The sequence below is a fragment of the Chlorocebus sabaeus genome, chromosome 9, assembly GCF_047675955.1.
Source record: "Chlorocebus sabaeus isolate Y175 chromosome 9, mChlSab1.0.hap1, whole genome shotgun sequence".
Lineage (NCBI taxonomy): Eukaryota > Metazoa > Chordata > Mammalia > Primates > Cercopithecidae > Chlorocebus > Chlorocebus sabaeus.
The window spans coordinates 129,935,161-129,960,218 of NC_132912.1; the positions used below are offsets into that span (position 1 = coordinate 129,935,161).

Consider the following 25,058-nt stretch of genomic DNA (forward strand, 5'->3'; position numbering starts at 1 on the left):
TATTAACAGTGGACGGCTTGAGCATTGTTGCCTGAGAAAGTAGGTGATTGAACATGGCTTTAAAGAGATCCTGGAGACCCTTGCGTACATGCCCATGGCGTACCTGCTTTCTGAACCCTGAATTCAGCTTTCTTCAATTCTTCCTTTGTTCATCTTCCTTCAGTTTAGAGTGTGCATGTCTCATCTTTATGGGAACGAACAATCTCACAGCCCCTCCTTGCTACTGGCACAAGTCGATGGTAACTCAGGGTCCCCTACAGCATGGCTGATCACCAGGCCAGAGTCCCAGTACTGAGGTGGCTATGAACTCTGCCAGGGATGGGGAACTGGGCAGTGAGGATGGAGAAAACACGTCCATTGTTACTGAGGTTTTTTCAGCCTGATCAGACGCTTGAGGACATTTTAGAGATTTCCACCTCCCCAGAATTTAGAGTTTTTCTAAAAGCATGGATCTGAGACATAACTAGCTGATACTGGCAACCCTTCTGCACCCTGATTCCCAGGAAATTTAATCAGAAGCTTGGGGATGGAGGATCAGCTGGAGATGGACCTTCTTGAGGTGCCTGCTGGTCTGTCTTTAGGGACATTGCTCCTCTTGCTCTTTAGAACATTTTTTCAGCCAGAGTGAGGTATTTCACTAGGATCTATCAAGGAATGGCAGCTAAGTGGCCCCTAGGATGTTTTCAGATTGCCGAGAACTCTTCACTGGCAGGAGAAACACCATCTGTTCATTTCAGGAACCAACGAGCTATTTTGGATGTTACGTGTTCGTAGAGATGAAATTTGAGACTTTTTTCCATGCTGCGCTTTGATTTTTTTTTTCCCCCTACAGTTTCCTTGTCTTTCTTCCCCTGGTTCTTGCTCCTGCTATCAGGACGTGCATGTTCAGGCTCCATTAACCAGAAAAGGAAACGAAAGGTCTCCCTGTGGCAGGGGATCATCAGAAACCTCCAGGGGTTCTGTGTTGGCAACTCTTAAATGAGGCTTCAAAGGCAGAGGGTAGCGTCTGGGATGATCTCTCTTGTTGATTTATGTGCTGTTGACACTCAAGTCATAAAATGAAATACCCGCCATGCTGATTATTTACGCTTCCTCTGTTTAATTATAGTTTGAAAATGAGATCATCACCAAGCTGGATCATGAAGTGGAAGGAGGCAGAGGAGACGAACAGTACAAAGTGTTATTTGATAAAATGTAAGTGTTGATTAGCAGTGGGATTTATGTCAGAGAAATATAGAGCTCTATATCTCTCAGGGAGAGATAATTAGGGAGACCGTAATTAGACTACAATGAACTTTGTAGCCCAGAAATAATTAAAATGTGTTAATAATGGAAAATAGTTAAAATTGCACCTCCGTTGAGTTTCTTTTTCTGAGTGTGATTAACAAGGTGTGTATAATTATTTTTCAGCCTTCTGGAGCACTGCAGGAAGCATAAATACCTCGCTAAAACAGGAGAAACTTTTGTAAAACTCGTTGTGCGCTTAATGGAAAGGCTTTTGGATTATAGAACCATCATGCACGACGAGAACAAAGAAAACCGCATGAGCTGCACCGTCAATGTGCTGGTGAGTGAAAGGTTAATCACGTGTTTTCAGTTTTCACAGCACACCAGGAACTGAAGCAGGGAGTGCCCCAGCCCTTATCTATGACAGTCAGCCACGAAGCTTTCCACGGCAGAACAATCTCCTTTACTTGTTTCCTCATCTGTTGCAGGGAAGGAATCATAAAGTTGTCCACTCTGAATAAGTCTGTAAAATTGTCCCATCTCTGGACGTTTTAACATAGCTCTCCTTGTCATTGTGAATGATGAGTCATCGTATTTTGCAGCCAGGGTAGTGCCTCCTTGGTTACACCCTTAAGGCTTTGTGATTAGGAGACTATAAACGCATGCTATGTAGTAGGTAGGCTGAATGGTGGCCTCAAAAGTAGGTCCATCCCCCAATCCTTAGAACCTGCGAATGAGACCTTATTTGGAAACAAGAGGCCCTGCAAATATAATTAAATTAGGAATCTCAGATGGGATTATCCTGGATTACCTGCAAGGGGAGTGGAGAGGTACTAACTCCAATGACAGGTGTCCTCATAAGAGACAAAAGAGGAGAAGACACAGAAGCATAGGCTAGACCTTGTGAAGATGGAGGCGGAGATTGGAGGGATGCAGCCTCAAGCCAAGGAATGCCTGGAGCCACCAGAAGCCTGAGAAGGCCAGGAAGAATCCTCCCGTAGAGCTTTCTAGGGGAACGTTGTCCTACTCACACCTTGATTTCAGATTCTGGCCTCCGGAACTTTGAGAAGAAACATCTGTTGTTTTAGGTTTATGGTAATTTGTTACGGCAGCCACAGGAAACCAGATCTGGGCACCATGGAGAGCAGACGCCTGGGTGACCTTGGCTGCTGCCATCTGTCTGCCTTTTGCATTCCTGCTGTTGCCCTGATACAGCTGGGTTCTGTGGACACCCCCTTCCTGGTGTCGTTGTGGTCCCTAATCCAGGAAATCCATTAGTACCAATGAGCTTTTGGGAAGCTTTGCGACAAGCTCAGTTCCCGGCCAGCCTCATGGCTCTCAGCAGCCTCGTGACTCCCACAGCCTGGCTCCAGAGCTCTCTGCTTCTCCCTTCACTGCTTCTCTTATAAGGAGACACAAGGGCTGATTCCTGGCCGTGGTAGGGCTTTCCTCAAGTTTCCTTGCCTGTCCCATGGCAGGAATGCAAGAAAATACTACTCCTGCTTTGCTCTGCTTACCTCCCTTCTCTTCCCAGCCACTGGCCTCTGGATTTCAGAGTCGCCAATAACTTTTGGATACATAGCCCTCACTGCCACATCCACCTTGTATGTGGACTTGTGGGTGCTTTATGCTCACAGAAATGGACTTCTGTGCCAGGAGGAACATGACACATCATTCATTCTTTGAAAAGCCAGAGTTATGTGGATTAAAAAGATAAACGAAATGGAATACTTTCACTTTTCATCGACTGTGGTATCAGTGCTGGATCGGTGCTTTGCCATGAGGAATTTCACAGCTAAAAGATCATGAACAGTCTTCGCCCCTTCATCCCATGGCTGGACAACCTGGTTAGGCTAATGATAAGCATTTCTCTAACACGTTTTCTTTCCCTTAAAAATCTAAATATAAGGGACCAGTTTTTGATCTAGCGTGTAGAGCTTACAAATTGTCACTCCTGTCCTCACAACAAGAAAAAAGCTGAATAAATGGAAAACAATCAACAATTATTAGTTCCATCTTCTTAGATCCATAGACAAACTTCTGACCCCAAAGTCAGGGAAACAAGAAGATACAGAGACCCACAGAGTGGAAGCCCAGGAACAGAAACCACCACTGGAGCTGGTACTGGATTCCTTTTACCCAGTCCATCATACTCGCTTTCAGCGTATTATCACAATGCACACTAAAGACAGAAACACAGTGAAGAGGCAGAGCAGGCATTAGAACCAGACCCTGATATGGCAGAGGTTTTGAAATCATCAGACCTGCAATTTAAAATAACTGTGATGAATATCCTAAGGGCTGTAGTGGGAAAAGTAGATAAAACACCAAAGAAGATGGGTAAAGCACTACAACAGTGCGAAGAATGCCTCTGATGGTCTCGTCGATCAATTGGACACAGAAGAATCTGTGAGCTTGAAAAATCTGAATGTTTGCAGATCCATCATAGTGTCTTAGGCTACTGTCGAAATTACTGGCCTCTGATGTCTGACCCTGAGGTCTGGGCCATGACTGTGTTTGTCTTCATATTCACCTGGAGACTGACCAAGGGGTACAGCAGCAAGCTCTGCCCCAGGTCAGTTGGTTTGGTCTTACAGACAGGAAAGAACCCGGAGCTTGCTTCACTGTCTTCTTGCGTTCCAGCCAGCATTCAAAGTAATGTATTGTCATGGTGCCAATGTAATTGACGTGAAATAGGAACCAGTATTTTTCTATGGGAAAGAAATGGAGACCTTTACAAAATCCTTCCCTATTATGGACATAACTTTTTAGTGTTCCTCCTAATCCTTAAGGGGATCTAAGAGGCTGATAAGTGCCCAGAAGGAAGAATTATCAATAAGTTTTTTAGTTTTCCAACTTTGATGATGGAGTCTTCTATGTGTTTTAAGCAAGATCTCTTAGGTTCACCAGGACATGGAACAGTAGAGAAGTGGTGGTGTGCTCTGAATATGGGCTCTTATCACCTGAATCTAGGGTCAGGAAAAAAAACTCTTGTATTAAAACCTATAATCACACTTTCTAATGTGAACTTGTGTTCCTCTTTCATTCAGAGCCTGCCTCAGTGCCCACGTACTGTTCCTGTGGTCGGCACTTGCTCAGTTTTAACTAAGAAATACACCCAGGGTTCTCAAGATTATCTGACATTATTAACTTTCTTCAAATGGGAATGTCCTCAGTCATTTAGTGAAAAGTAAACTGTTATGTTCTTAACCATTTCCTGGGGATGGTAAAATGGATCCCAACGGTCACCGTTTTTTCATTTAGAAAATAAATCTGTGGAATAAAGAGAAACGAGAAACCAGAGTTTTAAAGATAGGTAGCTAGGTGTCCTAACCATAAATACTCACCGCCCAGCTCCATTTCCTGGTCAGGTTTTCCCTTTCCTCCTGGTACTTTTATTACAGCAGCAGAGTTTAATAGGGATGGGTATGTATAACCATCTCTAAATGAATATAGATGTATAGATATTGGAGATGTATAAAATATACTCTTTTAGTCACTAAGAAAAAATGAAGCCTAAAGTTAAAAAATTAAAAATAAAATGAATATAGAATTTACTGATGCTCTTTAAGTCTGTTGCCAAGTTTTCTTTAGAACCAGCTTTGTGGTTTCTTACCAAAACACAGTTAGTGGAACATTGTAAGCTGTGTGAGCTCCTTCACGTCCTATTTTTTTTGCCCTTAAAAAAACAAAAATGGGATCAAGTACAGTGGCTCACACCTATTGTACTTTGTGAGGCCGAGGAGGGAGGATCACTTGAAGTCAGGAGTTTGAGACCAGCCTGGCCAACATGGTAAAACCCCTGTCTCTACTAAAAATACAAAAATTAGCTGGGTGTGGTGTTGGGTGTCTGTAATCCCAGCTACTCGGGAGGCTGAGGCAAGAGAATAGCTTGAACCCGGGAGGCAGAGGTTGTGGCAAGCCTAGATCACACCACTGCACTTCAGCATGGGCAGCAGAGGTAGACTCTGTCTCAACAACAAAAGAAGAAAAATGAAAATGAAAAAGCAAGAGATGCGAGCAGTCACGCTCCTTGGCCACCTAAGTCCACAAGACATCCCCTGCAAGGATGTCTGCATGTATATTGGATCTTGGATGTATATTTGTAATTCTTTAACTAGGATTTCACTGACACCTCATAATCGAGCATCTTTAATTATTGGTCACTAATGTTGCTGAGTGTCACTTAGTTCTTCTGTGCAGTCATCCACACATCCCATCTCTGAGACTGGTAGACTTGTCATTACTTTGCAGATGCCAGTTACTTCTCTTCATGGCCCTGTGACAAGGCTAATTAAATACAGAGTGGGGTCCGGTATTTTTAAAATCTTGGTATCTGTTTTAGTCCAAAATGGAAATATAATTCTGATGTCTGCGTTCTGAAAGATCAATGCCTAGCGGTGGATTTGAGTTGGGGGGCCGGTCCCAATGGGGTTCCTCTGGGAGTTGAACTACAAGCTTGGCACAGACGTCAGTCAGTGCTGGTGTGGGGGGACTTGAGAGACAAGGCTGCCCGCGGAGCCCAGGAGGAGTGGGAGCACCGCGTGGACCTTTACGTAAGAAACACAAAGGTTTTATATAGAAATTGGGATTGGAGATGAGTGTACTTCGGTTGTGGAGAGGTTTTGAAGTCTTAGGAAGGGAACAGGACTCAGCACAGGCAGAAAATAGAAGACATTTCGTATCTCCGAGAGAGGAATGAAGGTCGCATGATATTCCCGTTGTGAAATTGTAAAGAAAAATGATCAAAACCTTAGAAAGGATTAAAAATACAAGTAGAGAAGGGGCTGGTGTGAAACCCTGGCTTGTAAATACTGGCGAGTTTGAGTTGGAAATGAAGGACTTATCCTCTGCCTTTGATGCAGATTCTCTTTGTTGCGACGCTGAGTTGTCTGCTGAAAATATCCTCATTACTGAGCCGTGTCATATGAACTGGAGGACATTAAAATGTCAGAGGCAACGAAACTTGAAAATCTTGGTGCATTTTTCTAAATGTGCCCCCGCTTATTTTCTAGACTTAGTTATCATTTCTTTTCAGAGACATCAATTGTAGAAGCAATGCTGGGTTTTGCTCATGAAATTAAAGAGCCTATGCCATTTTCTTGGATAATTGTATGTCTCTGTAATGGCGACATTCACTAGTTACTTCAGGCTCCAATTCTAGAGAACTAACATCATTTTTAGGTGCTAAATTGCACATTGAAAGTGACTGTGATGTTTCCTTACCTTAGGCCTTGTTAGGTGACTTCTGTGCCCTTCTGGTGGCTCCTGTGTGAAAAAGGTTTTAAAGTGTTTATGGAGATGTTCACCTTAAGAAATATAATTTTGATAGAAATATTATTGCTCAACCAGATGATATTTTCCAGTAAAGATGTAGAAATAATCCATTGGTTTTAATCTACTAACTAAGCTTTCTCCATCAGTGTGTATACACAGGGATCTTTTTCAGAGGCAGCCCTTTTTTTTTTTTAACCGTTGTTTGGAAGGTTTGTCTGCCTGGAACAGTGCTATCTACCAGAAAGTTCTGGGATAATGGAATGGTCTTGTGTCTATACTGTTTGATACAGTAACACTAGCCCCATGAGGCTGTTGAGCACTCCAGGCGTGGCAAGTGCAGCTGGGGGAAGTGAATTATTTATTCGGTGTTAATTAAATTTACTTTACCTTTTAATATATGTCTTTAATATATTAGCTAGTGTATTCATACCTCAGGTCTATATTATCATATTGTCTTTTTTGCTGAGGCTGTGCCCAGAAAGCTTTAAATCATGTTGATGATGCTTATTTGCTTATTCCCAAATTTGGGATATTTATTTATGTATTCGTTTGTTCTCATAAGATTACTATGGCTAAGATGTCACATCTTCATGTCTTTTTGGGTAATACTTTGTTTTAACTAAAGACAAGTGACTTTCAAGTGATAGGAGTTGATTTTAGTCGTTATAGTGTTCAGTGTAGAAATGGAATTGTGTTTGACTAGCCAAAAATAAAAGTGAAGAACCGTGTAAGATGGTTTTGCAATTTATGTGAATTTATGGTTCTGATCCGAAGAGCTGGGTCCATTTGGCCGTGTTTGACAGAAGATGAAGTATCTTGAATTTTTAATGTGCATGTGACACCTTTTGTGGAACAGATTTCTTAAAGACAGTATTATGGTTTTTCAGAATTTCTACAAAGAAATTGAAAGAGAAGAAATGTACATAAGGTATGTATGCATCACACTTGTTTGCATGTTAATTATAAATAATAATATATGTTGTATGCTTACCAATGCTGAGAAATGTGTTATAGCCACAGAGGTTTATTTTGTAGAAAATTGTGAAACGTATAAGGTAGAGTTTGGTGGAGCTCCCAGACACATTCTCAGCCCTTGCGTAGCCCTCGTGCAGCCCTCGTGTTGTCCAGACTGGTGCTGAGTTCTTGGTGGTCACCTTTAGTCAACTCAGAAGCAAAACTACTAATAATTGTTTCACAGTGTTTTGTCCCTGTTGACCAACTCTTGTGGCCCTTTTGCAAAAAGATAAGCACATACATTTTAATGTTTCACAGTAAGTTATATGATCCAGTGAGAAATCCAGTTATAACTTTACCAGACATAGGTGAGTTATAATTTTTCAGTCTGCTGTTAGTTAACGGATGCCCTAGTCCCATGTTTTTTACATCTTTCTTCCATGAAGAAATGTTTTGCATTGCCTGCTGGATTTTGCTTCCCTACTCACTTTGCTCCCTGAAGTGAGGGACTGTGATGGAGCCCCTCTCTCGGTTACTTCTAAAGTCTGGTGTCAAATAATTAGGAAGATTACCACTCTGGAGAACTAGGAGAAGGATGTAACCTACGCAGCATGAGTTTTTAGTGATGTGTTTATTACACTGAGTGTGGTTGTCTAATTTTCTATTTCTAGGTTTTTTTATTTCTCCTTTTTAAAAACATACTATATGAATTTAATAACTCAGTTACCTGTATTTCTTTATGGCAAAGAAATTCTTTTGGTCATGTTGACTGTAATCATTGGAGCTCTTTATTCTGATGGATTTGTAGTTTTACAGATTTCGTTGTGCATTTGGACTCAGTAGAAATGTAGGAAATCACAATCAAGCATTGGGTGTCTCATTAAAAATGTTTAAGGGAAAATGAAAAGGAATGAGAAATTTAAAGGAAAATTCTACCTTTGTGTATCATCTTTATCTTTTTCCTGAGTTTTTCTTAGTGCTTTCTGAAACCAAAAGTTTTTAAGGCATTATGAATTATGAACATTGTAAAAAGAAAGTATAGCTGTGATTTACTGTTGAATATATAATTTAGCTCTTGCAATCCTCAACACAAATTATTTAGTGACATTTTAAGAACATACCTCTGTTTTTTTGTCTCAGGTATTTGTACAAGCTCTGTGACCTGCACAAGGAGTGTGATAACTACACCGAAGCAGCTTACACCTTGCTTCTTCATGCAAAGCTTCTTAAGGTAATGTCAATTACATGATGATTCCATTGTTATACATTCTAAGAGTATTGAGAATTTCATTTTTCCATGGCAAATTTTAGTAAGTATAACATAAGGTTTTATGAAATTGACTAAATAAATGCAAGGATATGAACAAAAAAATTTAGGAAGTACTTTGGTTAGAGATTTGTCCCTACTGAATGCAGATTTAATTATATGTCATAGCAGGTGATCACTAAGCATTGTAAACTCCCATCCTTGGCTGTGAGCTGACAGCAGGTTAGAGATTCTACAATTCCTTGTTCAGGACTAGAGGACTCCAGGACGGTGAAGAACAATATCAAGAAGGAATTTTCCTGGTAGAACAACTAAGAGATAGGGTGAGACACACCCCTAATTGTCTTAGTAAAGAGTTAGGGACCAGATCATGACTTTTCACTCTATCAGTTCACGTTGAGACCTCCTGCTAGCGCTCTCTGCCTGATTCTTCTAAAGAGTGTTGCTCTTAGCACAGGTCTGGCATGACAACTGTCAACTCTTAGTGGTTCTTTTATTACTCAGATAGCTTCAGACATTGACTTCCTTTGTTTACAGTGATGGATGGATGGATGGATGGATGGATGGATGGATGGATGGATGGATAAATTGCTGTACAGCCTCTAGTTTTATATTTCACAACTTCAGCAAGTTATTAGATGATCTTGCTCATGACATCCTTATAAAAATTTGAAAAATTATGAACTGGATGAACAAGAACAGTTACAAGAATTAGAATTTAGTTTGGTGGCATTCCACAAAGACTGCTCATTCAAGGAGTCATGTTTCCAAATCTAGGCCAGCCTCCCAAAAACCAAAAATGTAATGAATGAGAACCAGAGAAAATTACATTAAATGGGTATTAAGTAGTGTCAATTAGGTAATAGGAGTTAAGGAAGATATTGTGTTATGAAGTAAAACTCTGGTAAGACTCTTTCCATCTTTGGCCCGATCCTGAAATTTCTGCTAGCTTCTGTGACACAGATATACACAGGCTGCCCTAGAGACATTTGGGAGTGGAAGTTGGCCTCTGCCTGGAAACAGCAGTGTCTGTTACAAATAAACACACAGAGCCCAGCTCAGTCTGGAGGCCTCATCAGTTGTCCTCCTGAGGCTGGCTGAGGACCCATTTGGCCCCGTGCCACGTAAGGCTCTCCCAAGGAGCATAATTTATGAGGATGGAGATTTCAGTTGGTACATCTGATACCAGCTCTCACACTCTGAATTCTGACGGCCTTCATTTATTCGAAACTTAAGTTTCAGTAACAAGGTGTTTTTGCAAATGTGAAGATATTTCTTTTACCCCAGGGAAATTAAAATGGGGTTGACAAACTGCTCACTCAACCCTTACGCCGTCTCTCACAGAATGTAAACTTTTATATGCGTGTGTGAATGTAAAACATATATATGTGCATAAAAGCATCATTTGTTTAATCATTGGATTTACTGAGTACAGATGGGTTTGTCACAAAGTGCATAATGGTTTGTTTCACAGCTCAAATCCATAGGCCCAATTGCGTTATCATTTCCCCTGGGCTTCTGAATTTTCCAGTTTAATGGTGAATTCTACATAATCTCTCTCCATATCTTTTGCCCCATTACATTTTGCAATCTTTTCTAAGTGTGTTTTGATATTACTGTAAATGTGAATTCATGCTATTTAATCAACTCACCAAAGGACATGATTTGTGTCATTGTGAAAATTCTTCAGTATGACAGATATATTATTGTTTGTTAACTGAAAATCCTCAGACAGAATCTTTTTTGGTTAGGCATATCTTTCGTCAAAACCAAGAGCGATAAAAGCTTTAGTTTTTCACCTAGCAATCAAATTATTACATCTCCATGTGGAAGTGGAAGGTAGAGAGGATTTTGCCTTCCCTAGTCAATGTTTTCTTTTGCAAAACTGATTTTAAAATGCCAAGAAGTCATTTGGATTCTGAACTTGCTTGTTCTTAATTTATTTTATTGTGGTTACATTTCAGAATCTAGCTTTACTTTTATTCTCCATCCTCCAATAAAAGTAGACCAATTATGTTGTGCAAACTTCAAAGTTACAGAGTTTGTCCAATTGTGATGGAGATATGCAAGTTTAATTTTAAGGTGAAAAACTTTGCAGACTACTTAAAGGCTTCTCACTCCTGCCTGACCTTCCTGGAAAGGGGGAGCCATTCAGGGCCCGTGCCCAGTGCCTGGGAGACCTGATGTCTAGCAGGAGGTGCCCCCCTGGCCCGTGGTTTCAGGAAAGTGGGGAGGGGCATGTGCTAAGACAGTAAGCAGCTGCCGGAGCCTTGCCCCATTGCCCAGACCCCAGCTTCCCACTTAGTGCCTTATTTGCAGCACCCTCCGTGGCCTGGCTGAAAACAGGGTCAAGCTCCCTCTCCTGGGACCAGCAGTAAGCAAGCGCATGCTCACCCTGTCCTCCTGTGAGCCTCCAGGCTGCCCAGTGGGAGCACATGCCTCCTGCCCTTGGGTGCTCATGGAGTCTTTTTTTGCAGTGTTCTTTTTCTTGTTCTGTTTTTCTTCTTCTTGGAGAAGGGTCTTGATCTGTTGTCCAGGCTAGAGTACAGTGGCCCGATCCTAGCTCACACAGTGTTGTCCTGTGTCATTATGCTCTAATGTAGAATTGCACTATCCTGGGGGTCAGGCGTCTTCCACCTCCTCTTTGACCCAGCTCGAGGCACACAGCAGGTCCTCATCAAATAGCTGCTGAATTTTATTGAACCCTATACTTAATGCCACTGATGTGTTGAGCCCAAGTTCAGGAGCTGACACGTTGTATCTGTCAAGTGGCCTTGCCTTCCCTCTGGCGTGTCTCCTCGTGCATCTTCAGCTCACACGCTGACTGCACCAGTGCTTCCAGGAATACTGGCCAAGCCCTGACTCTGTGCCCAGCACCATGCCTATGGCTGATGGTGCAGACACCTCCCCATCCTTAAGGAGCTTGACAGCCTTTCCGGTCCCTTTCCATATACTGTCTTTGCTGTTGATTAAAATGCCAACCCACACAACACTGAGACCAGAGCCCTGGGGTGCCACCCTTGGGATGGCCCTGGATCACCTGGTTCCTGATTTGTCCCGGGATATTAGGAGGTGGCATTTGCAAGCTGCCAGTTCTGTGCTTTCCAGAACCTGCTGGGTTTTTCTTTTGTGTGAACCCCACTGCAGCTCTGCCTCCCCCACGTCTTTTATGCCTGTCGGTGTGTCCAGACAGAGGCTCTGCCCTGGCAATCCCCAGCCTGTTGACAGCAGCCACGCGTGTCTCCAGAACCACGGCCCCCACACGTGTCTGATGCGAAGCTCACACCATTCTGATGTCCTTGGGTGTGTCTGCCTCGGGGCCGCTCATGCTCTGCTTCTCCCTTAGTGGTCGGAGGATGTGTGTGTGGCCCACCTCACCCAGCGGGACGGGTACCAGGCCACCACGCAGGGACAGCTGAAGGAGCAGCTCTACCAGGAAATCATCCACTACTTCGACAAAGGCAAGGTAAAAAGTAAACAAAAAGCAATTTTTCTTATTTTCCTCTTTCCTTGCACCTACCTGCAACGTTGTAAACACGTTTTTTTAGCATGTGATGTTTGCAGAACCAGAAATTTGTTACAAATTGTATATTGAAATGTTTTATGCATGTTCCTTCAGCTTGCACTTAAAAGTAGAAATCTTAAAAAAAAAAAAAAAAAAAAAATCAATAGCCCTTTTATAGATGCTCTAAAAAAGCACCAAGTATTTTTATAACCCTTACCAGAGGGAACTAAGTCTGGAACACTGATTCGGAGGTGTTTCCATGCCCACAGAGCTAATGTATTCCTTTGACATCTTGCATTTTTCTGTTGTCACGGAAGAATTAATCCCATGGTAGGATGGATATTGCTCCATCCTGGTGGCTTCTAGTTTAATTGGCTTAAACAAAATTATAGATTCCACTTGACTTCCACTAAAAGGAAACCTGCCGTCATTTTAATCAGCCAGTATTGTATTTGATCACTGTAGTTCTTGTGATTCAGATATACAGTAACTATTAAAAAAAAAAAAAAAAAAGGCTGTTTCAGTTTCAGAAGTTTTTGAAACCTGCCACCGAAGTGACATTGGAACTCCTTCTTTGGTTTCATCAAGATTCCTAACTCATTTCAGAACATGTTTTATTTTTTTTTCCTTTGAGAAAAGTGACTGGCACACTTTATGAAGGTACCGACGCTCACATCCTAGGGCTGCTGTAGCACAAACTGGGTGGCTTTCAACAATGAGAATGTATTCTCATAGCTTAGTGCTGGGAGCTGCAAGCCTGATGTCACAGTGTTGGCATGGCCACCCCCTCTGAAGACTGCAGGGGAGAATCTGCCCCATGCCTTATCCCTTTGCATGTGTTGCTGGTGGTCCCTGGCACTGGTCAGCTGTAACTACATCGCTGCAAGTTCTGCCTTCATCATCACAGGCCTTCTTCTCATACGAGTTTCTGTCTCAATCTCCTTCTCCTTAGGAGGTACCAGCAGTTAGATGAGGGCCCACTCTCCTCCAGCAGGTCCTCATCTTCCCTTGATTACATCCAAATACCCTGTTTCCAAATAAGGTCAGAATCAGAAATACCAGGGGTTAGGACTTCAGATATTTCTGGGGACACAGTCCTACCCACAGTTACAGTGACGCCTGGGAGGGATGATGGCTGCCCCTTTTTGTGGCTGTTGACGTAAACCAAACCCCATAGAAAACAATGACTTAACACAGTCCCCGTGGTCCCAAGCTTGGGATTCTGCTCACATTCGGAGTAAGCATTGCTGCGTCCTTTATTTGTCCCTGTCATTCTTGACACAGGGAGAAAGTCTGAAGTTTTCAGAATGGCATGTGGGCTCCCAAAGGCTGCTTGGAAATAAGGATCAGAAATGTTCTGTGAATTACACCCAGTCCTGTAGTTCAGGGGTCCTCAAACCCCAGGTCCTCGGCCCCGGTGCCGTTCGTGGCCTCTTAGGAGCCAGGCTGCACAGCAGCAGGTGAGCGGCGGATGAGCGAGCAAAGCTTCATCTGTTTTTATAGCCGTTCCCCATCGCCCGCATTGCCACCTGAGCTCCACCTCCTGCCAGATCGGCAGCACCATTAGATTCTCACAGGAGCGTGATCCCTGTTGTGAACTGTGCATGTCAGGGATCCAGGTGCCACCCTCTTTATGAGAATCTAATGCCTGATGATCTGTCACTGTCTCCCATCTTCCCCTGATGGGATCATCTAGTTGCAGGAAAACCACCTCAGGCTCCCACTGATTCTACGTTATGGTGAGTTGTGTAATTATTTCGTTATGTATTACAATGTAATAGTAATAGAAATGAAATGCACGATGAATGTAATGCCCTTGAATCATCCTGAAACCATCCCCTAGCCTGGTCCATGGAAAAATTTTCCTCCCTGAAATCAGTCCCTGGTGCCAAAAAGGTTGGGGGCTGCTGCTGTAGTAGAACAGGATATATTTTTGTTCTCCGGAATGAGAAGCTTTGAGGATTAGGGCCAATTACTAAAATTGTACTAGGTTAGCCAGGAGAATCCTGTTTCTCAGCAAACTGGCAAAGAAATGGAGCAAATGCAGCCAACCCTTCCCTGCAGTGGCTTCTTGGCTCCGTAGTGTTCTAGGGAAGGGCGAGCGGTGCTACCGAATGGGCAGGGCAGGAGGCAGGGATCCTGGGGTGGCCAGGAGGCCCAAGGGCCAGAGGTCGTGGGACTGAAGGCATGTGTGCATTTGTTGATGACTGTTGCTGAGGTCTTTTTGTGGCAGCACATCCTCTGACCAGCATTGGCTCCCGCGACCTCTCCACCATCGTTCCCTCCCTTGCCCTCTGTGTTCCAGCCACACTGGCTCTTCTGCGTCCTGAAATGCACCAGCCCTTTCCTGCCACTGCCCGGCGGGTTTCTGCTGCGCTGCCTTGAAGACATTGCTTGAGTCAGTTTTCCTTTTGCTGCCTGTACCATTTTGTCACTTGAATTAGCTTTTACTAAGCCAGGCTTTCTCATTCTGGGCACGATTGGCATTCTGGGCTACCTGTTTCTTTGTGGTTGAGGACCACGTGTGCATGGTGGACTCAAAGAACGTCTCCCTGCTGTGCCCTGGGCTTACTCCTTCCTGTGTCAGCTGAAATGTCACCTCTTCTCCAGCCACGGAAACATCCTCTTTTCTCCTTTATGGCACCTACTATCATTTGCAATGATAGATTTGCTTGTGTGTTTCTTTAATGAGTTCCCCAGTAGGCTCTGAGCTCTGTGAAGACAGAGCCTCACCTGTCTCTGTGAGGTGGGGAAGCATGGTGCGATTCCCTACCATGCATCTAATGATCGGAACAGTGCCTGGCAGACAGCACGTGCTCATTACATTATGGATGTGTGTGCAAAGAATGAACAGATGAATGAAAAGTCAACATTTAACATGCTTCCCGACATATGAGAAATGCTCATGGATGGCAGGACGGGTGGCCTTCAATAAATGATAAATCAAAAAACAAAGTCTTTTTTTTTTTTCTTTTTTCTTTTCCTTTTTTTTTTTTTTTTTTTTTTTTTTTTTTTTTTTAAGCAAAGGTAGCCAAATACCTTTTTCTACATTGTGATAGTTCATCAAAAAAAATCACATGGAAGGGCAAAATGAATGTGTTTGGTTCAGAACAGTGGTTCTCAACTGAGATCTGCAGGAGGTATTATGGGTTTTCCTGACTAGGGGAAGAGAAGGTGCTGCTAACCCTCCAACAGTGCACACATGGTGCCCACACCAGAAAGAAATAGACCAGAATCCCTGTCGTGTCCAGGTTGAGAAAGCCCGCCTTAGAAAAAATAAATTCAAGTGACAAAATGGGATGGGCAGCTAAAGGAAAACTGACTCAAGGATTGTCCTCAGATGTCCCTGTGTTTTGGTGGAGACAGAACAAGGGCTATGGCAAAGTGATCATTGGCTGGCCTTGAATCAGAATGAGTTTCAGGAGGATTTTCTTCATAGTAGCTGTATTGATAAAACCAATGGAAAAGCCACTTCTGAATATCCATAATATTTCCACGAGAATGTTAAAAAGGAACAAAGCCTCCTTATCCCTCTAAAACTAAAGCGAGACGAAGAACAGGTGCTGGAAAGAATTTGATAAAATGAAATTTGAAGTATCTGAGTGATCAGCTGCAAGGCAAAAAATTCATTTTAACATCAACAAGTATTACATTTTCTGGAAAAAAAGAGCAGTAGGAAATAATTCATCTTCTGTAGCAGTCTGGATGGCCTGCGCTGGAGTTTGAACCTCTCCGAATCTCCATGGCTCCAAACAGCTCAGGTGTGTTTCTCACACATGCTCCATGTCCTCCTTTTCACTTGGAACCCAGGTGAGCAGAGGTTCCGCCACAGAGGGACACAGCCAGAGAGGACAGCAAGGAGTCCCCTGCCCTGGGGCTTCTGCCCCAAAATGACAGTGTTCACATCATTGGCTGAAGCAGATCACATGGTCACCCCAGACTTCAAGGGGTGGAGCAGTGCCCTTAGGGGCAGGTGAGTGTGAGCGGCACCCACGTGCACCACACAGCTCGTTAGACAGGTGAGTCGGGTTCCAATCAAGAGCACAATCCAATCTAGATTAACAAAAGTTCATCTAGAAATCCCCTAAGTATGCATGTATTCTGAGAAGGACAATGTCCACACTAGTCTCCCAAATAACTCGACTTCCCCACAACTAGAAATGTGAGAATAGCATCTCATAAAACGTATTGGGCCTCAATCCTCGTTTCTCTGTCGTGGAGTTTCTTCTGTTAGAGAGGGGGCTTAGGTAGGCAGGATCCTGCAGGAGAAGCAGCCTGAGAGAATGGGCTCCTGACCCCTGTGACTGTGATGTGGGGAATCCCACCAGGTGGCCAGTGCGGGAGGGAGGGGGTCACAGTAGAAGCTCAAAGTGTGACATTTTGTGCCAGACTTCGAATCACTTTTGTTTAAGAAACAAGGCTGAGGCCTGAGTATCCCTGGCTGCTTTGGGGATGTGCCATCATTTGAGAAATAACATCCTCCTGCCTTTCCTAAATGCAGTGGAATAAGACAAAGGCCATGACAGAAGGTTGAGAAGCCAGAAGTTGGAATGGCCCAGGGCATGCCTTTCCACACTCCATTCCCAGATTGCAATTATCTTGGGGGAAAAATACTTCTTAAATGGTTCACAGGTCATCACAGGCCTTAACTGGCAGGTGACACAGCCCAAGGAAACTTGAAGGAGAGCCTTGATTGGTGTGGGGCCCTGATATGGTTTGGATCTGGGTCCCTGCCCAAATCCCAAGTCATTGTAATCTCCAGTGTTGGAGGTGGGGCCTGGTGGGAGGTGTTTGGGTCATAAGGGTAGATTTCCTTCTTGGTGCTGTGTCGTGAGAGTGAGTGAGTTCTCATGAGATCTGGGTTGTTCAAAACTGTGTGAGACCGGCCGGGCATGGTGGCTCACGCCTGTAATCCCAGCACTTTGGGAGGCTGAGGTGGGCGGATCACCTGAGGTCAGGAGTTTGAGACCAGTCTGGCCAATATGGCAAAACCCTGTTTCTACTGAAAATACAAAAATTAGCCGGGCGTGGTGGCAGGCGTCTGTAATCCCAGCTACTCGGGAGGCTGAGGCTTGAGAATCGCTTGAACCTGGGAGGTGGAGGTTGCAGTGAACCAAGATCTAGCCACTGCACTCCAGCCTGGGTGACAGAGACTCCATCTCAAAAAAAAAAAAAAAAAAAAAAAAATATGTAGGGACCTCCCTGCCTTCTCTCAGTCCTGCACCTGCCATGTGAGATGCCTGCCCCTGTTGCCTTCCGCCATGAGTATAAGCTCCCTGGGGCCTCCCCAGAAGCAGATGCTGCCATGCTTCCTGTACAGCCTGTGGAACTGTGAGCTGATTAAACCTCTTTTCTTTATAAATTAGTCTTAGATGTCTCTTTAAGCCCTCTGAGCAGCTGAGCACCAGAGAAACCAGCTCCCAATGAATGGGTAGGACTCTAACCCTCACTGTTGTCCAGTACTGAGTCCTGAACCACATGCGGCCGTTGGGCCCGTGTGAACCATGTTTCTCAGACGAAGTACAAAAAAACAATGTTCTTATGGGCTGAGTTGCATCCCCGCAAAATTCCTATGTTGAAGTCCTAATTTCAGTGTTTCACAATGTGACTGTATTTGGAGGTAGGGTCTTTAAAGAGGTAATTAAGGTAAAATGAGGTCATTAGGGTGGGTCCTAATTCAATCTGACTGGTATCCTTATAAGAAGAGGGATTAGGATGCAGACACACCCAGAGGGAAGACCATGTTGAGGATACAGCAAGAAGGCGGCCGTCCACAAGCCAAGGAGAGAGGACTCAGAGGACACCAGCCCTGCAGACACTTTGATGGCAGAATCCTGGCCTCCAGAACAGCGAGGAAGTGAATGAATGTGACTTGAGGCCCCCAGTACCCAGTCAGTGCCTCGTTATGGCAGCCCTGGCAAACTAATACCCACACCAGGTGTCTCATTCATTTGTCTGTATAGATTTCATGTTGAAATAGTAATATTTTAGGTAGAGTTGATAGTACCAAAATTAGTTTTACTCTTTAAAAGGTAGCAGCTAGGAAATGCAGCATTCACAGATCTGGCTCCTCTTGGGTTCCTGTTGGACGGTGCTGCTCTGAGTCAAAGACTTTGCTCTTGTTGAGCGCCAAGAACATCATCAGACCAGCACTGCCGCCCACATTCGGCTGGGAAGCGGAAGCTGCCCGCTGTCCTGTGAGGCCTCACAGGCAGCCGGAATTGCCTGCGTGCCTGTTGGTATCTACTCCTTATACTACATGAATATTTAAAAAGCTAAAGATTTCTAAAAGAGTTACAAAATGGGGACCCAAGTCTGGAAAGAATAAAATATATGTGGAAATGGCACAGAAGAAAGCATGATCGAGCGTGATCACAAGCACCAAGATACGATGTTTTTTGTCCTGTGATTCAAAGTCATTTCCGTAGCAGTGAGACAGCTGTCAAGAGTACGGCAGTTACCAGTGGGAACCTGGAGAGAAGGGGGACTTGGGAGCTTTCACATAGCCCTGAAGGAAATACAGATGAGGCAACTAGGAGAGAGGTTGAAAGAGTTAGCTGCGAAGATGAAGTGTAAGAAATCAAGAAAAAGCAGCATCTTCTTGTTGGAGCAAGACAGAGTTTTCCGATACGTATTTTATTATTAAAATTTAGAATTTTGCCCCTCGGTGATGTTGTTTTCATTTGTGCTTTGGACAAATCCCATTACAATCTCATTTTTCATTTCCCGGGCTTAGCAAGGATAAGTCACGTTTGCTCCTCGGGATCTGTCTATCCACGTGCCTCAGGGAATATGAGCCTTTCCCGCTGACAGACTGGCTCTAAGATCGGCACCATCTTGGCCCAGTTCTACCTGGGGCACTTTTGAATAACTCGGGCATCTGGGCAGAAGCCCTGCTGCTAGATCCAGTTTACTTTGTGTCTCCTTGTAAGTTCTCGGTCCCTCTCACCTCGGTCTGTCTGAGATGCCTACCCACTCTCCTCCCCAAGGCCTCATGCCTGTCTCCACCCTTCTGCTCCTGCAGATAGATACCAGTCGGGTTTCTAATAATGTGGCCTCTGGATCACAGCGTGAACTGCCTCAAAGATGCCCAAACCTCAGGGATTCCCCCATCTCCTCTGCAGATGATCCAGGCCTCTCACCTGGCATGAGGCTTCTTAGAGTAGGAATCGAACCTCCAGATGTACCCTCTCATCACCCACAGCATCTGGCCTTCTTCTGAACATGCCCTCTGATCCCCAAGCCCTTGCGTCTTCCCATGGTCTGTCCTGGCGTGGACCAGCTGCTTCTTGCTGCTGTCTCGTGTGACGGCTGTCATGACGGCTGCCTTCCCGCCTTCTGGGCATATTTCACTGCTCTCAAACGTTCTTGGCTTTTGGAGTTCACTGGGGAATCTTGTTAAAAATCCAGATTTTGATTCAGCTGGTCTGGGGTGGGGCCCAAGGCTCTGCATTTCTGAGAAGCTCCCAGGCGATGTCCCAGCTGCTCCAGCAACCATCCCTGAGTCCCCAGAGCCCGTGCTGACATAAGCTCCTAAGAGCAGAGGCAGTGGCTGTGGCTGCCACCTCTGGATCTCCCTCTGAGGGATCTGTGCCGTGGCCTGGGCTCCACTCCATTTTTTTAAAATAGCTTTTTAAAGAGTGGTTTTAGGCTCAAAGCAGAATTGAACAGTGAGTACAGCCAGGTCCCAGACACCCCTTGCCCACACACATACACAGGCACGGGACTTTCAAGGTGGTCGTTTGTTAGTAAGATGAGCACATTCTGGCCAGCACTTGAGCAAACAGCACACAATCAAGAAGGTGGCCGTCTCTCAGACTTTCCACAAAGTTCCTTATTTGGGGCATATTTTGTTTGTTACAGATCTTGCTTCCTGACCCAGACTGAGCCCCTGGGAGAGCGAAAGGCCATGCCTCCCACCTGCCCCCAGCGCCGGGCCGGGGGCAGATCCCACCCCACTCTGCCACGTGCTACATCGCAGCCGGGTTTTATCAGGGTGCTCCTTTCCCAAGGCTAACACTAACTTGACTTTAGCACCATGTTCACTGCAATGGTTATGGATCAGACGGAGACAGATTCTTGCAAGACCAGGGCTGGATTTTCCTGTCTAGATTCTTGTATGTTAAAAATAACAATCTTCCGTCCGAATGATTACAGCAGTTTATTAAGTGAGCGAATGGGCAGACAAGCATACAGGGAGGACAGTCAGCATCCACAGAACTTACCGACCTGGCTGATGGCGCCACGTGCACCAGGCTCACGTCCTGAGCATGTGCCCGCAGCCCTTGGAGTGTTTATATCACAAGAATTTCCTTGGTTCGCTCTTACATGTATTTCATTTTAGGGGAAAAAATGCAATTCCAGTTTTAAAAATGTATTGGGGTAAGGAGACTTAAGACCTCAGTTAGGCTTGGAGACCGGTGATCACTGGGGCTTGCAAGATGATAAAATGGAACCCGAGTGGGACATCAGTCTGGCAAAACCGTGACCCAGCTACAGCTCCACTGGCCCAGCCTGTCTCCTCGTGGGCCGTTTCCGTATGCAGTTAAGGAAATCTTCATTTACATACTTTCTCTGTGGAAAGGATATACATCCTAGAGCTCATTCATTGTTTGAAATATCTACAGCCTCCTAGGGCAAATAGGGGCTTCCAGAATCCAGGACGAGCTTGCCTCCGGACAAGGCCGAGCAGGCCGTTAAGGGAGCAGGGGTCCCCATCCCAGGCCCCCTGCGATGGCGTCTCTCTTTGCTCCCCGGGAGACCAGGGGGAGCCAGGGAGAGATGGGAATCGGGTGATATTAAACTTTCTCTGCCTTTGTGCTTAGAAACCAGCAAGGCAGAATGGATTTGCTGCTGTTTTATATTGGACACTGGCTTTATGAATGAGGTTCTGTTATCTTGCTGTATTTCTTCCCCAAGGAATCATTCTTCTATTTTTACTTTTCCACCGTTTTTTAAAGTTTTGAATGTCTTTCAGCCTAGCTCTTGGTTTCTTAATCTTTTTCTCTGCAAAATGTCATTTCCATCTGTTTCCATTTTCATTCTTTTACGTTTCTTCCTTCCCGAGCTAATAATGACTCCTTGCTCCTTTTCCGTTCCATTCTTACCGCCCGCCTGAGCGTCCCCCAAAAGCCTTCTGTTGGGTTTTATCATGGCAGACCAGTGTTCTCTTCTGAAGATGCTCTGAATTGTCTGTCTTATTGTGTTTGGTTGAGGCCTAGTAATTTTCAATAAAGCCCTTAATCCAAGTACTTCACTGAAAATTACCAGGCTTCTCTGTGGAGGCTGAGAGTCAAAAATAGAAGTCCTCCTCTAAGGAAAGTGCAGTCAGAGTGAGGCAATCCGTATTAGCCAACACCAGCCACCTCTGAAATCAAGAAACAGCCTGGCAGGTTGATAAATGCGATACATAATTTATAGCCCAAGTGACATATGAAGCCCCGTGACTATTTTCAGCTGGAGCTCTGTTTTGTTTTCCCTGAAAATAACCTTCCCTTGACAAAGTTCACACTTTGCCTTGCACCAAAGTTAAAAAAAAAAAAAAAAAAAAAAAAAAAAAAGGCATCTTGCATCATTATGTAAACTAAAAATAGGAGTTTGGAGCAAATTTCCATTTTTGGTCAAATGTTTGCATCTCTTTGCCAAGTATTTGGGTGAAATTTTCTCATCCTTTAAGTTTCTCTTTGGAAACACAGTTGTTATTAAGAGGGATTGCAGGTCAACATGATGGAGCCTTCATATGGGTTTCTTGTTGGCATTTCTAGAATTTTTGAAAATGTGATATTAGCAGAACCTATTCAGCCAGCATTTGGCCTGAATATTCAGAAAGATCATATGTTCTTTATGATTTGCTCCTATACAGTAATTTATGACAAAGCATGAGAAAGTCCATTTTCGAGTCAGTAACAACACTGCTCCCTTAGTTCATGTGGGATCACTAACAAGCTTTTCCACTCAAAGCCCAAAGTGTGCCCAGTGCCATCCTGCACCATGAAATATCCAGATGGAGCCAGGCCCACCTCGAGGCAATTCTACCATCAGGGCTGTTGTATGAGCAGATAAATAACGAAACCCACCTTCCGCCCATCACACAGGTGGGCGCTGGCTCTCCCTATCTCACAGGTGAGGAGCGATGCCTTCTTTTGGAGAGCTGGAGAAGACTTCACAGAGATGGTCATATTTAGTGCTTCTTGAAGAGTGAAATTAAGTTTGCCAGATGATGGCTAGAAGGATTGGGAATTCCAGAGTGTAAGAATAGCACCAGAAGGGGAAGAGCTACTGACAACATCTCGCTTTTCCAGGGAAGTAGAGCCATCCTGGGAGATAGCAATGCAGGGGACTGCCTTCGTCCCTTCGTGCTCCTGTAACAAAATGCCACAGACCGGGTGGTTTATAAACCACAAATTCATTTCTCACCGTTCTGGACCTGGGAATTCCTAGATCAAGGCACTCGCAGATCTGATGTCTGGAGAGAGCCCTCTGCCTGCTCCACAATGTTGCCTTCCCTGTGTCGTCATGTCCTGGCAGGTGTGAGGGCACTCTCCTGGGCCTCTGTTTTGAGGTCACTCATCCTCACTCATTCGTGAGGGCTCCACCCTCCTGACCTAATGACATCATTTTCCTCTTTTCAGGGAGTAATTCTGGCAACATGGTGGCAGCAGACTTAGAGGAGGGAAGGTGGGGGCCAGAGACCAGACGAGGGGTGGGGCATTGGGCCAGGCCTGAGCCCCACAGAGCTAGTGGCAGGTGGAAGTGATATCATGAGACTTCAAGTTAGCTAATTCCGCGGTGCCAAAGACCCTTGAACAGGGTCAGAGTCAGAAAAGCATGTGCCAGGAGTGACTGGGGCCACCACTGGCCTGGAAGCCCAGAGTTCTTGCTGGGAGGAAGATGTACGGAGGAAATGCTCCACTTGCTGCAGAGAGCAGATGGGGTCCTTTCCTCCTTTCAGCATTGAGCAAGGCAGCAAGGGTGCACATGGAGCCGTCCTGTGCAGGGCATTTAAAGGATGGGGTCAAGAAAGGGAGAAAGGAGCAGGGTCACAGCTGCAGTGATGCTGCATACATAGAGAGTCCTGGGTCAGGTCACAGCTGCAGTGATGCTGGATATATAGAGAGTCCTGGGTCAGGTCACAGCTGCAGTGATGCTGGATATATAGAGAGTCCTGGGTCAGGTCACAGCTGCAGTGATGCTGGATATATAGAGAGTCCTGGGTCAGGTCACAGCTGCAGTGATGCTGGATATATAGAGAGCCCTGGGCCAGATCACAGCTGCAGTGATGCTGGATATATAGAGAGTCCTGGGTCAGGTCACAGCTGCAGTGATGCTGGATATATAGAGAGCCCTGGGCCAGATCACAGCTGCAGTGATGCTGGATATATAGAGAGTCCTGGGTCAGGTCACAGCTGCAGTGATGCTGGATATATAGAGAGTCCTGGGTCAGGTCAGCTGCAGTGATGCTGGGTGTGTAGAGAGCCCTGGGCCAGGTCACAGCTGCTGTGATGCTGGATACATAGAGAGTCCTGGGTCAGCTCAGCTGCGGTGATGCCGGGTGTGTAGAGAGTCTTGGGCCAGGTCACAGCTGCAGTGATGCTGGGTGCATAGAGAGAGAGCCCTGCACCGGGTCACACCTGCACTGATGCTGGGTGCATAGAGAGCCCTGGGCCAGGTCACAGCTGCAGTGATACTTGGCGGCTCCCCACCCTGTGCCCTGGATTCCCCCCAATCCCAGGACATCTCACCAGCACATCTGCACTCTCCCCTTGCAGCAACCACGTGTTGTTCTGTCGGCTCCCACCCTCCCACCTGCAACCATGCCATTATTGCTCTCATCTTTAAGGAGAGTTCTTTCTTGTTCCAACTCCCCTGTCCAGCCACTGCCCATTTCTCCTCCTCTTTCTACAACACTCCGTAAAGGGTGATCTGCACTTGCTGTTCCTCTCCTCCTGTTGTCTCTGGAGCCCACTCCCTCACCAGTGGCCAGTAACTGCCGTGGAAGGCAGGAGTGAGCAGCTCTGTGTCTCTCTCTCTCCAATTAAAGCACCGAGCAAGAACCAGCTGTATCTCTTGCTGCCTGCTTTAGGCTTTTCAAGGTCTTTCTTTGCAAAACTACAAATGTAGTCTTTGCAAAACTACAAAAGACAAAAGTCTTTGCAAAACTACAAAAGAAAAAATACCCTATCTCTGTTAAAAAAAAAAAATTTCATTTTTTACCTAGCACATTACAAGCTGAGTGAATAGTTTTCTGTTTTGACTAATAAGGAATTGCTGTGGAATAAAGAAGCCATGTTGATGAGCATAAGTCACATGGGCAGTGGATCATATGAGATCTGAGCAGTGACTCCTGCATGACACAGGTAGTGGCTCCTGCGTGACCAGGCAGTATGTCCTGTATGACTAGGACAGTGGCTCCTGTATGACCCGGGCAGTGGTCCCTGTATGACCCGGGCAGTGGCTCCTGTATGACCCGGGCAGTGGTCCCTGTATGACCGGGGCAGTGACTCCTGTATGACCCGGGCAGTGGCTCCTGTATGACCCGGGCAGTGGTCCCTGTATGACCTGGGCAGTGGCTCCTGTATAATCCGGGCAGTGGTCCCTGTATGACCCGGGCAGCAACTCCTGTATGACCCAGGCAGTGGCTCCTGTATGACCCGGGCAGTGGCTCCTGTATGACCGGGGCAGTGGCTCCTGTATGACCGGGGCAGTGGTCCCTGTATGACCTGGGCAGTGGCTCCTGTATGACCCGGGCAATGGCTCCTGTATGACCCGGGCAGTGGTCCCTGTATCACCTGGGCAGTGGCTCCTGTATGACCCGGGCAATGGCTCCTG

General features: G+C 45.3%; 1 protein-coding gene across 3 annotated transcripts in view; it reads left to right on the forward strand.

Annotated features, from left to right (window-relative positions):
* DOCK1 (dedicator of cytokinesis 1) overlaps positions 1–25,058 on the forward strand; it is a 545,325-nt gene that overhangs the window by 465,366 nt on the left and 54,901 nt on the right. For all 3 annotated transcript variants that reach the window (XM_038009711.2, XM_007964409.3, XM_007964410.3), the window contains exons 34-38: positions 1,109–1,194; positions 1,411–1,567; positions 7,392–7,432; positions 8,599–8,689; positions 12,072–12,191. In XM_038009711.2, coding sequence (XP_037865639.1) covers positions 1,109–1,194; positions 1,411–1,567; positions 7,392–7,432; positions 8,599–8,689; positions 12,072–12,191 — 495 coding nt within the window. The remainder of the gene's footprint in view (positions 1–1,108; positions 1,195–1,410; positions 1,568–7,391; positions 7,433–8,598; positions 8,690–12,071; positions 12,192–25,058) is intronic.